The sequence below is a fragment of the Molossus molossus genome, unplaced genomic scaffold, assembly GCF_014108415.1.
Source record: "Molossus molossus isolate mMolMol1 unplaced genomic scaffold, mMolMol1.p scaffold_m16_p_19, whole genome shotgun sequence".
NCBI lineage: Eukaryota > Metazoa > Chordata > Mammalia > Chiroptera > Molossidae > Molossus > Molossus molossus.
Genome location: NW_023425354.1, coordinates 25,804,136 through 25,821,225, shown reverse-complemented (window position 1 = coordinate 25,821,225; position 17,090 = coordinate 25,804,136). Strand labels below are relative to the sequence as shown.

Genomic DNA, 17,090 nt, shown 5'->3' with positions numbered 1-17,090 from the left:
CCACCCACCTGGCCCCGCCCCCATCTGCGGGGGGCGTAGGTGAAGTGCGTGGGCCGGGCACTGAGACAGCCAGCTCTTTCAGGGGTAGGGAAACGCCTGGGGTCAGGAAGGGGGAGAGGGAAGAAATACTGATCGATGGCATGGTCTATTTATAGGGTACGAGAAGACGAAACGGATGGGAGGAGGGTTGTCTGTTTAAAAAATGAACAAAAACTCAGGCTGGGGCAGGGTCACCAGGAAGGGACAAAATGAGAGATGGATTCTGATAGGGGAGGGGGACCTGGGGGGAGGGTCCTCACCTCCCTTGGTCCAAGCCCCAATTTGGGGTTAAAGTGAGGAAGCGAGTCAATATCCCTTAGAAAGCAGGCTGTCAGCAGGGCAGCCCTGGTCTCCAAAAAGTTTAGTAGTAAAATTTTGCCCTCCAGTCAAAACATTGGAAGGATGTGGGTGTGGGTGGGGTGAAGCTGAATCTCTGGTGTTAGTATAAGGTTTCCACATGTGGCCCTAGGCAGGGCAGGGCCTGGCTCTCAGTAAGAAATGTTTCTCTTGCCTAAGAGCAGGTCTCTGCATCCAGCCCCTAAGCTGCTCTCCTCTCCTCCCTGGCATCCCCAGGCTTCGCCAGGAAACTGGACCCCAGAGAGGCCACAGAACAGTTCCAGGAAGAGGTTATGGCTATTTGGCACCAGGGAAGGGCAGGTGGGAGGCACAAGGAGAAATTGAGGGCTGCTGCCCCCCTTTTCCTACTCTTACTCCCATTTTCCTGAAGGATACATGAGAAATCAGTGCAGGGCCAGGCCCAGCCTCCAGGCTCTGAAGTGGACTCGATCCCTCCTGGGGGCTGGGGGGTGGGGAAGACAGGGATGGGAGGAGGTGTGGAGGCAACCCCTCCAGCAGGAGGATCAGAATGAAACAGAGACAGCACAATGATGAGGGAGGGGGAAGGGCCCAGAAGGTAGAATCTCAAGTCAAGGAGCCCGGTGGGCAGGGAGCAGCCTCCAGGTGGTGAAATGCTGGGAAAGCCCCCAGCCCCATTCCAGTCCAGAGACAAAGGCTGGAGGTTGTAAAGTCTGGCAGTTTGGTCTGCAGGTCCTTGTGTCCATCCGCCACCCAGGCCAGCCCTCAGCATCCCTTGGCCTCTGTGCCTCAGCCCCATGAAGAAGGAGGCCATCCTTCCAGCCACCTGTCTGCCCGGGGCCACCATAATGAGGCCTGTGATATGGGCCCTCTGGTCCCTGAAGCTGGGGGAGGTGGGGCAGAGGGGTGGGGGAGTCGGGGCACCTGTCCCCAGGCTGGTAGGGAGTGGGGTGAAATATTGAGGACAGGGGTGGGAGGACAATGGGAGGGGATTAATTATTGTCTGGTCAAGGAAAGATTCCTGTTAAGTAGAATTGGAATTCCTCAGTGTCTGAAGGTTTCCTTCCAGTTCTGAGATCTGTAAAACAAAGGCAAGAGGGAGTCAGGCCTGGACACCAGGCATGGGCCCTGCCCCTTCTGTCCCACTGGTGGGATAGGACCCCGAGAGCTCAGCCAGCAGCATGACTCCCCCTCTCCCCTCCAGGATTGAGAGGGTGTGCCAGATGGGGACTCATCTGCTGCTCCCTCCATAAGGCCCTGCCCCCAGGGCACCCCGGCCTACCTTGTCCAGGAGCTTGTCCATCTCCTCCTTCCTAGCCAGCTCCGACTCCTCTAGAACCCGGCGCTGTGCGGTCTCCTTTTTCAGGAATTCGATCTCCCTGGCGATTAGCGGGGGACAGACAGTGGGTAAGGGTATGTGGCCTGGCTTCCATCCAGGAAGTATCAAGATCCTCAGCCCTATCCGCAGCTCTAACAGGGCAGCTCTGCCCATTCCCTGTTTTCAGGTCAGGGAGGCCAGGGTGTTCCCAAAGTCTCAGGGGTCTGGTCATGCTGGCTCTGGTGCCTGGACATTCCCGGCCCAGGTACCCCCACCGCAGGTGTACTTCTGTGCTCCTGCCTCTCCGCTCAGCTGGGGATGGGGAAGGACTGCCACAAAAGCCCCTCAGTCCTCCCTGGGTCCAGGACCCCCCACCCCCTCCCTTCCACCAGCCCCCTGGCCACATACTTCTGCTGGTAGTCCTTGATGAGGCGCTTGGCCTTGCTGTACTTGCGCTCCAGGGCCTGGTACTGGGCCTGGGTCTCCCGCAGGTGCTCATCCACAGCTTGGCACAGGCTCTGGGCCTCACCCCAGTAGCCCTCCAGCTTCTCCATGCGCTCCTTGTTCTCCTCCACGCTCTGCTCTAGCTGGGCCTTCTCTACCCGCCACCGCCCCTTCTCCTGCTCCAGGCTCTGCAGCTGAGGGAGGAAGGAGTGGCCTTGGGTTGGTGGGGGCCAGAGGGAGCCCAGGGGAACCCCCATCCTGCACTGAGGCCAGAGCCTCTGGATGATTCTGCATCTATGGAGCCCACTGCCTGCCAACTACTAACTCTTCCTTGGCTGAGCCTGAGACTAGAGAGGGAAGTTTCAGAGCTCTGGCACTACCGCACTCCTAGAAGGCAGGGGCCTGGTTTAGTCACTGATTAGCTGTGTGGCTTGGGGCAGGGCAACTTCTGTCTTAAGTCTCAGGCCTCTGATCTGTAAAATGGGAGTGATTCCTGCCTTGCAATGCTCACAAGGGCTACAGTGAGGTGGAAGATGTGAAAAAGCTGGACAGGTAAAAGTCACTCCTGCCCTCTGTCCCCTCTCTGCACGTCTGGCCCTATTGACCAGTCCCTGCTTCTGCGGCTTCTTGAACAATCCTGGCTCCTCTCCCAGCTCCCAAGCTACACCAGTGCAGACCTCCCAGCTCCAACAGCTCAGTCCTGGAGCCTCTGTTCTCTCCCTCACCTCCCACACCCCCTTGTGCACTCAGAGCCCTGAGTCCTGAGCTCCGGCCTAACATCACTTCCAACTCCTCATAGGCACCATGCCCCAAATCCAACCCACACACACAAACTTATTCCTCCATTCCTGTCTAGCCCACCTCTGTTCAAAGGTGCCATTATCTCTGCCACCCCAGCCCTCAGCCTCAAGCTCCCTGCCTGCCCCTCTGACCTTGTTGGCTACAAATGCCACTTGCTCTCTATGCTCCAGCCATACAGGCCTTCCTACAGATCCTCAGACTTGCCAGGTTCCCTCCTGGCACAAAGAGTTTTCCCGTGCTATTATCTCTGCCTGGAGAGTTCCCATCTCCCCTCCCCCTTGCCTCATCATTTCCCACTAACACACCCTTGGGTTCTCTGCTCAGAGGGTCACTGTCTCGTTGAGTACCTCCAGCAGCACCATGCCACCCCCCTCCCATCAGGTCCTGCTGCTCTAAGAGCTCAGTAACCCTGTTCTCTCCTACAAAGCCCATGTCAGGCTGGAACAATCCAGTGATTTGTGTGGACTCTAAGCCGCACAAGGCCAAGGATCAAATCTGCTTTTGCCTATCACAGGGCCTGGAAGCGTGCCAGGCACCTAGAAGTCACCCGGCAGATGCTTATTGGTTGAGAGCATGAGCAGGCCTTTGAGTTGCCCCACCTCTCCCACCCTGCATCCACCCAGAACGTGACCTGCCATCTCGACCTCAGCAATGCAGCTCAAACCCACTCTTCCCTTCCATAACCTCTGCCATACTCTGGGCAGCCCTGGCCCGCACCTGCTTCTAAGTTTGCTGGCCTCCAAATCCTGCACCTACCTTTGTGTCCTTCCAATTCACAGGCAGTGACCTTCCTCCTTCTGGCCCCCCATATAGCCACAGGTCCAAGGCTAGAGTCCTTGCAGGAGTCAGGACACTGCAGCTACAGCCCACCCTGGCTCTGTTCCTGCCTCTCCCCACAGAAACGGCTGCTGCAGCCCACGGGCCTCCTCCCAAAGCCGGCCTCCAAATTTGAGCTTATCTCCTGCTAGCGATGCCTTTCGTCTGTCATCTAAACCCTGCCCTCCCCCCAAGACTCAGCCTCACAACTCTCCTCTCTCAATGCACAGTGGGTGTAAACCCAAATGTGGGCGTGCACACACGTGTACCTGGGTGTATCATGTCCACATGGCTCGGTGTACCCCTGCCTCTCCCCACCACATTGGAAGCCCCACAGGAGTTGGGAATCCTAATGTCCAGGGCCAGCAGGGGCCCAATACAAATTTTTAATATGAAATCTGTGCATCTCCATGCCTGCAAGTTAGCACCCAAAATGCTTGTGTGGGTGTGTGCACATGGTGCATATGTGTCATCATGTATGTCGTGTGTGTCACCGTCCGGGAGCATCAGCACCTCTATGAGAAGGCATGTCCTGTGACACTTCCTGCATGATGGCCACGCCTGTGTGTCTTACATCAGAGCAATGCAGAGGGGTTGACATCTCTAGGTCGATGCACCCGGGTGAAATGTCATGTGAAGCACGGGTCCAGCCTCTCTGTTCTGTCTGCACAGAGTGGGAGTCTGGTGAATGGCTCTGTGGGTACTATGTGCCTGGGGTCCAAGCTGACATGTGCCAGTGTGTAACTCTGGGCAGTTTGCATGTATCACTGGCCCAGTATGTAGAAGACACATATGAGACAACATGAACATGAAGACATCTAGAGTGTAAGTTAGTGTGCCTAAGTATAATAGCTGATTGTGCAACCTTTTTTTTTTTTATCCTCACCCGAGGACATTTTTCCATTTTTTGTTCAGGTAGAGTGGGAGGGAGAGAGAGGAACAGAGAGAGAGAGAGAGAAACATCGATGTGAAAGGGACACATCGAGTGGCTGCCACCCGCACAACCGACCAGGGCCGGGGACAAACTGCAACCAAGGTACACGCCCTTAGCGGGAACCGAACCCGGGTCTCTCAGGACCGCAGGTCGACGCTCTGACCGCTGAGCCAAACCGGCCAGGGCTGATTGTGCAACCTTTTATTGAGCACCTATGATGTGGCAGACACTGTGCTGAGGACTTTCCATGTATTTTCTCACTTAATCCTCACAACGATCCTATGGTGTTGGTGCTATTACTACCCCCATTTTATAGCTGAGGAGACTGAGGCGCAGGGCAGCAAGTGAAAGGTGAAGCAGACGGGTCCAAAGCTCGAGCTCCTTACACTTCCCTTCCTTGCCTAAGAATAGCTTGCCCTATGCGTGCTTGTGGGTGGTAGATGGTAGGCAGGTGTGAGGGTGGGGGATCATCCCCCCTGCCCTCAGACCCTGTTCCCCCGTGACCCCCTCACCTTTCTTTTCAGCTGCTGGATCTCTGCCTCAGTCACAGCATGCTTGATCTGGAGCTGTGGGGAGAGGGGCAGGAGCTCAGTTCCAGCCAGGCAGCCAGTGCTCAGGGGGGGATGCTGGCCCTCCTTTGCCCTCCATCATCCCAGGGGTCCCCTCTTCCCACCTCCTTGAACTTGTGCACTAGCTTCTCGGGCTCCATGTCCACAGGGGACAAGGCATCTTCGTTCTCTGCCAACTCGAACACCTCGATGGCCATCTCACCACCTGGGAACGTGGGGCTCAGCTCCTCATCCTCATCAGTGGCATACTCTCCGGTCTGCAAAGGAGAGAGGAGGCCATGCACCCTGCCCATCCCAGCCTCCCTCGGGCCAGACAAACAGGGCTTAAACCTGCAACAGTCTGCCCATGTCAAACTGGGAGCACTTAGGGGGTTTGGTTCATGTCACCCCCACCAGACTGGGGGCCATACCAGGGGCATGGTTTGTCTCCCCCTGAAGGCATGGGAAATTCCTCCATAAACTGAGATCCCTGAAGAAACAGCCTGTGCTGCCCCCTCACACTGTGGGTCTCCTGAGGTCTGGAGCTGTCTCCTTCCTCAGATTATATCCCCTGAAGTCTGGGGCTATGCCTTCCCCTCAGAGTGAGGGCTTTTTGAAGAACTATATTTTCCTTGTAGGACCAGAAAGGGTCTCTGCAAAAAGAGGGTATGACTCCTCCACTGAGGTTCCTGGAGGAAAGGGTCTGCATCACCTCCCTCAGACGGGGGCTCCCCTGGGATAGGGAATGGTCTCTGGGCCTCACAAGGCCTGGGAAAGGGGCAGAGGCAGAGGATGTCTGTAAAGCTCCATCCAGCCACCAGGGGGCGATGACGCTGGCAGCCAGGCCACAAGTCCCTACCTACCTCTTCATCATCCTCCCCATACTGGGCGTATCTCTGCTCCATCATCTCTCGCTGCCATCGCTCCTGTTCCAGGGTCTGTTGAATTAGTTGAGCCACCTCGCTCTGCTCGCCAGGCCGCTCCCGGCCAATCATAAACCTGCAGGGGCACCAGTGTCATTCCCTTTGCCTCTGTCCTCATGTGGGTAATGCCATCATCCTCCCTGCCGGTGCTCCTCTCTCCACACCCAGGCCCTCCCAGGGGAGGTGAAATGAGAGGGCTGAGCCCAGAAGCCACAGAATGTTAATAATGAATGGGGGAACTGGGGGGCCTTATTGGGTTTCCTTCCCAGGAGAGGCAAAGGCCCACTAGCCCTCCTGGCCAGTTTTTGGGGGAGGGGTGATGTCAGCCAAACTTCAGGCTGGGCTGCAGGGGACATGAGTTTAGAAGCTGCCAGTGTAGGGTCTCTGACCCCACCACGTGGGAGAAGATGAGGCAGGGGAGGGCGAAGCTGAGCCATCCCAGCAGGGCAGGGACTGTGGAGGGGTGTCCTGTATGCACTCCAAGGCCCTGAGCTTCAGGAAGGGGCAGGATGATGGTGACCGGAGATTAGGATGGAGAGGAAATAGTGGAACTTCCAGGCACCAGCCCCTCCTCCCCGTGGCCACCCACATCCTGTTTCTCTCCACCACCCTTTCCTGGGGGCAGTGGTCCCTGAATGTTTTGCCAGAGAGGGACACAGGGAGCTTCTACCACAACCCCCTTAATTGACAGGCCCAAGGAAGAAAGTGCTTCCAGGATTATACAGGGGAGGCGAGGAGGAAGGGACCTAATGTGCATGGCATTCTCCCTGTACATCTTGGTTCTTCAATGAATGAGTTGGGAAGAATGAGCCCAAGAGGACAGTTTGGAGGCGTGGTGGAGAGTGGGCCTTAAAGTCCGAGTGCTGGTGGCCAGCAGCAGTCAAGGGCTCAGGATGGGAAGGTAGGCTTGAGGCAAGGGATAAGGGCACAGCAATTCCCTCGGGCAGGGACGCAGTGGGACCTCCTCTATAAGTTGGGCCATGCAGAACCTTAACTGTGTATGGGCAAATGGGCAGAGTGGCTGGATGAAGGCCGAGCTCCCTGCCTGATTCCACTCCCACCCACCCACCTTCCCAGCCCTCACCGCACGCGGCCCTTGGTGTTCCGGAGCACGGAGGCTGCAAAGCTCTGGGTCACTCCCACCAGGCTGGTTCCATCCACCTCCACCAGGAGATCGTTCACCTGAATCCTAGGGGAGGTGACACTGGTTAGGGGGGTCATGGGGGGAACTGTGGAACTGAGGTAGAGGTGGTCCCCTTTCCATCAGAAACTTGAGGCTCAGTCGCCACAGGGACCTGGTACTTTGTCTACCTGAATAGAATGCATGAGGCCCGAGGATCGGGTATCAGCCAGACCCACCTGTGTGTGGGCAGCGAGATCTGGGCAAGCAAAGCACACACCGGCATCGAGGACCAGAAGTAGTGGCAAGCTCCCTTCCCAGGACAATCACACCCTTGTCCCCTCTGCATCACACCTGACAGAGCAGTGTCACATCCACAGAGATCATAACTGCCATGCGCACTGGCAAGGGCCCACAGCCCTCTTGCACATCCATGTCTGCACAGATCTGGTTTGAAGATTTCCTTGCAAATGTTTGAGACCTGCATCACACAATCATGTTCACACTCTGTCCCACAGGGTCACCTCACCTCAACACAGGTGCACACCCCTAACACAGTCCAGCTGGGACACAAGGAGAGAGATGGAGGCGGTCCGGCCTGCCCTGCCGACAGAGATGAAGGTGTGAGGGGACCCTTGATGCCCTCCTTCCTCCACTTCCGCCTCCGTCAGAGCTCAGGCCTTCTCTCAGGGCTCCCGTGCGGAACTGGAAGGAACGACCTATTATAAACACTTCACCTCCACACACCTCACGTGTGGGCACGAGCTCCTGGACACGCTCACATGCACACACACTCCCCAAACTGCCACCCTGGTGACCATGGGATGGGTTCTAGAAAGTCCCAATGAGGGGAGTAAATGCAAGAGCAGGGACTATCTTCCTTTTCTCTGCCCCTGTCCCCATGCCATCTGGGCTGCAGCAGGCAAAAGCCCCCTAACTGAGGCAACCCCACCTCTAGTAACATGACCCCAAAGTCATCCAGCCCTCAAAGGAACACCCATTCACCTCCGTCACACAGAAGGGGTCTGGGTTTGGAGGTATCACCACAAGGCACCCCTGACGTCAACCTCCAACTTGGCAACCCCGGGGTGCCCCAAAGCCCTTCCCACTTGCCTGCTGCAATACATGTACAGTAGAGTGGTCCACAGAGGGGTCACTGGGCTTCCCAGGACTCCAGGAGGCCTTTCCAAACCTTCTGACACACAGATACCCTCTCTGGCCTCAGATGCCAAAACACAGGCGCATATGCACACACACAAGGAGCAGCTCCCTCTCCAGGCGCACCCCACCAGTCTTTCTAGCCACACCCTGGATCCCCCTCGTTCTCTAGGCTCCAGCCATAACTGCCTGCGTTTGGTCCCCTGCCTGGAAACTCCTGCATATACTCCTTTAGCCTAGCTAACTTCTGCTCATCCTTCAGGTCTCGACTCCAATGTCACTTCCTCCAAGAAGCCTTCCCTGATATTCGTGTGTTTTTTTTTTATCTTCACCTGAGGACATTTTTCTATTTATCATCAGATAAAGTGGGAGGGAGGGAGAGAAAGAGAAACATCGATATGAGAGAGACATATAAATAGGTTGACTCCTGCACAACCCAACCAGGGCCGGGAATGAACCATAACCGAGGTACGTGCCCTTGGCCAGAATCAAGCCCGCGACCCTTTGGTCCATGGGCCAACACTCTACCGCTGAGCCCAACTAGCCAGGGCCCTGATACTCCCTTTTATGCTTTCATGGCACCCTGTATTTTTCCTCTATTTCACCATTTTCTGTGTCCACTTGAATGTCTGCCTCACCACACGACATGCTTCGCAAGGGCAAGGTCCTCATCACTGACTCCCCAGGGCCTGGCACCAGCCCTAGCACAGAGTCGGGGACTGGATGTTTGCTGAAGGAAGGAGAGCATGCTCAAATGTACTCCACCAGGCACAGAGCCTCCATGCTTGTGCTCTCCCTTCCGCAGCCCAACACACACCCCCAAACCCCAAACCAGCCCCCATCTTCGGCCCTGCCAGAATGCAAGGCCATGAGAGCAGGGCTCCACCTGTCTTGTTCAGTGCTGTCGCCTAGACCAGCAGCTGGCACAGCCCTGCTCCATGGACATCTGAGCCCTCAGACAGCGGCCATCCCAGCTCAGTGGGGAAGGGAGAGGCGGTACCTGCCATCCCGATGGGCTGCACCACCCTCAGTCACAGTCTTGACGAAGATGCCCAGCTTCTCCAGGCCCATGTCTGCCCCGGCCCCCATGCCGATGATGCTGATGCCCAGGCCCTCGGAGTCTGTGGAACAGAGGGTGATGAGAAGATGATTGGGGGGCATGAAGAAGGGGGGACAAGGAGCTCTAGCTCAGGCCTTGTAGGGGACAGAGTAAAAGATACTCATTCACCCCCAACCCTCACTCGAATGTCCCACAACCAGGGAAGGGATGAAGTTTTGTCTACCCCCTCTGCCAAGTCAACCACCCTCTGCCAAGTCAACCAGGATACTCTTGGGTCACTCCCTGCCCTTTTTCCAACCAAAGAACTGACAGGGCCTGTTGAGGGTGATCCACGTGGGTGGGCCAGAGACTACTGTGTGTGCAGATGAGGGTGTGGGGATTGAGTCGGGCTGGCAATGGGCTCGGCCTTCTCTAAGCAGTCTCATCCACACTCACAGCCTCAATGACCAAAGACTTCCCTCTCTTCTCTCCCCTGAGGCCCCCCTCTCCACAGCTGCACCCCCCCATCCAAACTCATGATCTTCCCCCATAAACAGGCTCTTCCTGTCTGCCCCTCCCTCACGGAGCCTGGGAGTCACCTGGATTCCTCCCCCTCCCTCACAACCTTTGCCCAAGCCAAGTAACCACCAGACCCTGCTGATTCTACCCCTCCCAAGACCTCTCAAGTCCACCCAGTTCCCACATGGCCATCATCTTGTCCACACCACAGTGGTCTTAGGACCCTTCTCCCCACATCACAGCCTGGAGTGGTCTTTCTAGAATAGCCTCCCAACACCTTGCAAAGGCTTCCAGTCCATCTTAGGAAAAAGACAGTGTCCTTCACGTGGTCTCCAAGGCCTTGCCTGCACACCCTTCTTCCCGTAACTGTCCAAACCCAGCCAAGCCTGTCTTCTCCCTTTCCCAGACATTCCCCTGAACCCCTCCTTTTCAGAGCTCAGCTCAAGCCTCACTGCCTTGGGGAACCTTCCCCCCACCTCCTGCAAAATGCTGTTATTTTAGCCCCTCCCATCCCTCCCCAGCACCTATGACAGAGCATAGGGTTGTAGTTAGACGTGACTGCTCCGTCAATGTCTGCCGTCCCACAGGTCTCCCATCATGTCTGGCCAACACACAGCCCAGGACAGCCACACAGTGCCCCCGGGAACCTGCAACTGAAGGAGCACACAGAAGTGGTGGCGGGAGCTCAGGGCTAGACTGGAGTCCACGTGGCTGTGGGTTGCTGACAGGGGCCCAGCGCATGAGCTGGCACCAGAGAGGAGACCCATGCAGCCTGGCCCTGGCCTCTCACCCTTCTCCAGCTCCACAGGGAACAGCTCCAACCTCTCCACCCGCTTCTCCAGTTCATACTCCGCAGAGGCTGCCATGGGATCCACGTCCTCGTTGCGACGATCGTAGTCCTCGTTGGAGTAGGTGCTGAACACCTGGGGAGGGGCCACTTGTCAGAGGGCAAGGGCAGACCTGGCTCTGGGAGGTCAAGAGGGCAGGTGTACCACCCACCTTTGCTCCCCTCCTACCACAGGCCTCCTCCACCCCGCAGACAGGTCGAGATAAGACCTCCTCCACCCCGATAACCCCAGCTTGGAGTGAAGGCCCTTCTGGTTCTGGAACCCATGGCCAAGAGGGAAAGGGACACAGACGTGCCCAGTCCACACTGTTACTCCTTCCCCAGCCCCGCCGGCACAAGCACGGCCCGCTGCAGAAGGAAAGGAAGGGCCATGCCGGAGAAACTGGCAGACTCAGGAACCCAGGTCCCCGGGTCAGATAAAGACCAACAGACAGAGGCAAATGGCAAGTGAGAGATGCCGGAGAGTCAGACTGCGGCGAGGGTAGACACCGACATAGATGGACACAGAGGGCAGGATAGCGGAAGGAACAGGCTGAGTGGGAGAAGAGGGAAAGAGGAGGAGGGGAGAAAGGAGATGCTGGAGGATGCCAGATGGGGAGAGAGGAGGGAGCGGATGTGAGACACTGGGGAGGGGAGGGGAGCAGGAGAGACAGGGATGGAGAGGACCCGCCTGACCTGAACCTGAAGTTGGCTCTGGGGTTGGAGAGGGGGGCAGGAAGGACTACCTCCACCCTCCTGGAGGAAGGGCAGGCCCTCCACTGAGCTACCCCTCAGATGGTAGGAGCGGGAGAGAACACTCAGTCCCCTCCAGGACCCCAGCTCTCTGAGGTTGGCCCCTATCTCTGGTGCGCTGGGCCCTGGTGAGACAAGGATATGGGGGAGGTAGCAGCCTCTCTGACACTGTCCATAGGGAGCCCAGCCTTCGTGGTGGCCCCAAGGCCAGCCCTGCCTTGTTGTCCCCTGTGCCCCTGTATGACAGTCTTCCCATGTCTTTCAGCGAGAAGGGGGATTCTGTCAGATTCCTCCAAGGAACACAGAAGATAGGACAGGAACTCTGTGGGAGTGACCAATTCTGGGCCCAGGCAGGGGAGCCCCCAGTGGGAGGTTAATGAGCACCATTTGGGGTACCATGACTTGTTCCTGCTTCACTGCCTGCAGCGACAGGGTGGCAGGGTGGGAGCAACTCTGTCAGATGGCTGGGCTGGAGGAACTGGAGTGGGGCACCGTCTTCCCCGAGACCCCGCCAGTGCCCCCTCTCCTCCGGGATAAGTCCCATGAGAAAACGGCAGGCAGCAGCACTCTTGTGCCCCAGCTTTAATGTGGGCTCCTCTGTGTCCTTCCCCGCACCCAGAGGCTCCCTACCGGGTTGAGGTCCAGAGAATTAGAAGCACAGCTGAGCTAAGGGGGCTCTGTGGCCACTTAACTTACTGCCCTCAGTTTCACAGCATCAGAGGGACTCAGGCCCAGGCCCTAAAGCTCGTCACCAGTTGTGCAGAGGCAGTTGGACTGCCCTCATGACATCTGGCCAGCAGCCTCCAAGCCCCCTGGAGGGAGGGCGACCCAGCCTGCACATGGTGCAAGGTGCTAGGTCCACTGCCCTGGCTTAGCCAGTGGTAGGATGAGACTGTGCCCAGGTAGGCTCTGGTAGGTGGGTCACCTGTGACTTTGTCCTCATTGCACACTTGTCCCAAGCCATAGGATAGGAGCTGGGGTGAGCCTAGACCCAGCAAACTGGCTTTAGCCCACTTTTGCATCTGAGTCAGGGTCCCTTCATCCCTGTCTTTGTGGTGGCCTGGGTCACCAAACTCCTCCCCCATGCACGTGTGCATACGTGTGTGTATACACTAATACACACACACACACACAGAGTGATCTCCAGAACACTCTCAGTCTGTCCTGGGTTTTGCCCTCATCCTCGTTTCTCAGTCTATTAAATCCTGCCCCCTGCAGGAAACTCAGGCCTCAGGCTCAGAGGTTCCAGACCACCCCTCACATTACCCACCATAATGTGACCAGGTATCAGAAAGCCCTAAGCCAAGTCCTCTGCCCCAGGTGACAATCTGGAACTGGGCTCTCTGTCCTCAGCAGAAGCCTCCATAAAGGCAATAATTGGGTCATCAGCAGGACACAAGGCCCTGGACTTCATAGCGATGCAGGGTGGGGGCAGGGAGAGGAAAAAATGGGGACTGCTGCCCAGGGTGGGGAGGAGAAAATCCCCAGCAAAGTCGAAAGTCAGACACAATAAGACAGGACCACATGCCACTGGCTCCCACACTCTAGCCAGCGACAGTCACCAGGGAGTCAGGGAGCACTGCTCCAAATCATGTGCTATTTTTTACCCAAAAATCAGGGTAAGGTGTCAAATATAGACAGTCAGAGGCCCAGGACTGAAAGACCAAATTCCAGCTCTGAGGGGACCAGGTGGCTCAGAGAACTGGTGGTGGTGGGGAGGGGTCCCGACTTCCTCAGTGGTCTCCACCCCCTTCCTTAGCATCCCAAGAAGCACCAGAACCCTCAGTTCCCTCCAGGATCTCACCACTTCATGAAGGGGGGTTGGGAATGGACTTGTAAGGTTATAGCTGGGAAAGGAGCTGGCCTGGTGGGAATAGCACCTTTCAGCTTGATGAGAGGGACAGAGGTTAAGATACTCTGGCAAGTGAGAGGAAGCTAGGCCAGCATTAGCGTCCACGAGTAGTTATGGAAACTGCAAGCAAACAGATGAGGGTTTGACTAGGGAGGGGTAGAGGCAGGGTCTAGGCCAAGGAAAGTCCAGGAACCTGGCACCCCCATGCAGTGGACCTGGCCACTGAACCAGGGGTGGTGAGAAAGGGCATCTAGGCTGAATGTGCCAGTCAAAAGTGAAGGTAGAAGAAAGTGTGTGTGGGGGGGTAGCCTGGGGTTCTTCAGTCTCCCTAGGGGCTGCCCCCTCCCCCACACCTGCACTATTCTGAGGATCTCAGGGCACTGGCACAATCCACAAAGGAATTACCAACAGTGGTGGTGGGGATGGGAGGGGGCAAACTGAGACCCCAAAAAAGGGGCAGTTCCCATCCTTCTTTCAGGGCACCAAGAGAATGTGGCAAGAGCACTTGGGGCCTGCCAAAGCCATGGGAGTCTGTCCTATTGAGCAGTCAAGAGCAAAGGCATGCAGGCTGCTGCCAGGTCCCATGGGGGTGGGGGGTTCCCAGTGCCACCCCCTCCTCCCTGACCTGCTGAAGGCCTAGCCTCCTCAAGGGCCACACAAAGTGCCTACTCCATGTGGATCCCAACACTACCCCCTGGCCCACACAGACCCCAAGAAACAGGTCCCCAGTACTGGCCTTCCCCCCAGCCCCAGTCACATGACCCCAGACCAGCTCACCCTCAAATAACTGCTTCCCTCTTTCACTTCTGCAAAGTTGAGGTGGGGGCTACACACAGGATGAAGGAAGGGCTTCGGTCCCCTCTGTACCTTAGTTTTAGGAAGTTCCTGACTCCTCCCTCCCACATCCTATATAGCTCCTATATAGGGGGAATGAAGGGGGGTGTTCTGAGTTCCCCTGACCCCCTCCTGCCCAGAGTGGGGTAAAGACCAATGTGGGGAGGCTCTCCTGTGGACACACAAACACAGACACAAAGACACACACACACACACACACACACCTTTCCACCACCCAAGCCTTCAACTCTGGCACCTCTGGAGGAATAATGTCTGGGAATGGAAAGGAAAGCAGGTGTCCCAGGACCCCTGGGGGGCAGAGCGGCTGTAGCGTGAGCACTGAGCAAGGCAGCAGGCGGAGGAACCTGAGGGCAGGTCGGGGCAGGCCACTCCCGTCTCAGGCCTGAAAATCTTCCTCTTCTGACAAACAGCTGGAACTCCCCCCTACGCCCCCCTCAGGGTGGTAACTTCTGAGAAGGGGCTGAGTGTCAGGGGCTGACTCAGCCTGCCAAACTCCACGGGCGAGGTGGGGGCGACAGCGTGCACGTGGCAGGGGCGGCGCGGGGGCGGGGAGGGGGCTTACTTACTTGGATTGGAGCTGTGCTGAAATGGATCTTCCGGCTTGGCGCCGGGTCCTCTTCCTCCGAAAGCCCAGGGATCTCCACGCACCCGGACTCGGGCTCGTAGGGAGGTTCCCCCTCCTCCTCGTCGTCTTCATCGTCCTCCTCTAGGGCACTGCCCCCAGAGTCCTCCCCCAGCCCACTGTAAGCGCTCACGTCCACCAAGTCCGCCTCGGAGAAGTCCTCCTTCTTGGACTCATCCGCCTCCTCCGGGACCACATCCGGGGCCCGGCCATTGCCCACCCCTCTCTCAGGCGCCACCACGGCCGCCGACTCTTCCTCGGGGGCCTCTTGGGCCTTCTGCTCTTCGGGTGCGGGGCTGGCTGTTGTTGCCAAGGTGCTGCCATTCTCCAAGGCCGCGTGGACTGTCACCTCCGCCTGGATCACCTCCCCGGGCGCCGCCTCGGCCTCGGACTCCCCGCTCTCCTCCACCTCCACCGGCTTAATCTTGCGCACCTCCCGGGGTTTGGGGGGGCGGCCGGGCGGGGGCCACTCGATGCTGCGGGGGCTGCTGCCCTCCGGGGCCCCGCTCTTTCTCGGCTGGGGCATCCCCCGACGGGGCGGACGGTGGAGGCGGCGGCTGGAACACCCGGGACCGCTTACTGACCAGCTTCGAGTTGACCTGGGGAGCCCCGGCGGCCGCGGCCCTGGGGAGCCCGGGCCCGCGGTGGAGGCCGGTCCTCGAGTCGGCCTTCTCAAACACGGCGCTGAGCTGGCTGACCGTCGGCGACACGGCGTCGGCGTCCAGCTTGTCCAGAGCCTCGGTGCTGCCGTTAAAGCGCACCACGACGTCCAGCTTCCGGTCCTGCAGGCCAGCGCGCTCCTGCCTCAGCAGCCGCCGCGCCGCCGCCTCCTTGTCGCCGCCCGCGGCCGCCGGGACGCTCCGTTCGAACAGCTTCCGCGTCTCCTGCAGCCGGGACGGCGGGTGCGGCGGCGGCGCAGGCTGCGCGGAGGGCGCGGGCTTGGAGTCGAAGCGGCTCACGCGCTCGGACACGCTGGTGCCCAGCTTGAGCAGGGCGCTGTGGTCCACATTCTCGTTCAGGCTGCTGGCCCTAGGGAGCGACAGGCGCACGCCGCGCTCGGGCGCCCGTGGGGCCTCGGTGGGGCCCGCGCCGCCGCCCGCGTCTCCCGGCGGCCCCGCGGTTGTGCCCATCTGCAGGAACATACTTTTGATGCGGTGGACGTTGGAGCCATATTTCTTATGATGAGCTGCCTTGGGTGCCTCGTCGGGACCGGGCGCGTCGGGCGGCTTCAGCGCCTGGATGCCCGCCTCATAGGCGCTGCGGTGCGGGGAGGCGCTCCGGAGGGGACCTCCGGGCCCCCGCGGCTCTGTCTTCATCATGATGGGGGGAGCCGGGTTCGCATGCCCCCGCTTCCCGCTCCCCCCCTCCAACAGGCGGCTGGCCAAGTCGGAACCACCGCCCCCTCCCCCCGAGAAAAGAAACCCCGAAAGGCCTTTTATAGGCTCCCCCCAAAACCAAGCTGCCAAAGACAGTTAAGGCCGCTTAAAAAAAAAGAAAAAGGAAAAATAAATCTCCCAGAGCCCTGTGTGGGTCGCCTCCCCCAATCAAGCTGCCAAAGACAGCCAGCCCCTCTTCCAAAGCCCGAGCGGCCTGGTCCGGTCGCCCCCAACCAAATTAGAAAAGCGGCGGCGGGGCCGGTGGGACCGCGCGCCCTGCCCGCGAAGCAGCGGCAGAGGCGCCGGCTCACATCGTCCGAGGCGGTGTCAGCGGGGCTGGCAGCCCGGGCGCCCCCCACCCCGACCAGGGACCTTGGTTCTCAGGGGGACCGGCACCCCGGCGCCCATGGCTGCTCAGCCGGCCCGGGCCGTTCTGCCGCCGCGCCACCCTCCCTCCCTCCCTCCCCCCCGTGCCCCGAGCCCCGAGCCTCGGTCTTTCTCTGGCTCTGCCGGAGCAGCGGCTGCCGGAGACCGAGCGGCTGCCCTTCTCACCGCCGCCGCTGGGGAACTGGCACCTCTGGGTCCTAGAGGGATCGGATTTCCGGGGCCGGCGTCTGTGAGCCCTCCCCTTCCCCTCCACCCGAGTGTATCCCCTCCTGGTCCCTCGCCGACAGCCTTCCGCTGACCCCAGACCCTGGCCAGTCCTCTTCAACGCTTCCATCCCAACGTCTGACTGCGGCTTATCACAACCCACATAACCGCACCCCCACTATATATTGGGGGTAGGCAATCCAACCACAGCGGCCTCAGAGCCGCCCCTTCCACCCCAAAA

The 17,090-nt window shown here is 58.7% G+C and overlaps 1 protein-coding gene across 1 annotated transcript; it reads right to left on the bottom strand.

Annotated features, from left to right (window-relative positions):
- Window positions 1-340: 340 nt before the first annotated feature.
- PPP1R9B (protein phosphatase 1 regulatory subunit 9B) lies at window positions 341-16,675 on the bottom strand. The gene is given in 11 exon segments (XM_036270007.1): window positions 341-1,432; window positions 1,637-1,733; window positions 2,081-2,310; window positions 5,180-5,233; window positions 5,341-5,493; window positions 6,079-6,214; window positions 7,223-7,327; window positions 9,417-9,537; window positions 10,765-10,897; window positions 14,827-15,333; window positions 15,335-16,675. Coding segments are annotated over 11 exon segments (2,457 nt in total). The 5' UTR covers window positions 16,202-16,675; the 3' UTR covers window positions 341-1,378.
- Between the last annotated feature and the right edge of the window lie 415 nt (window positions 16,676-17,090).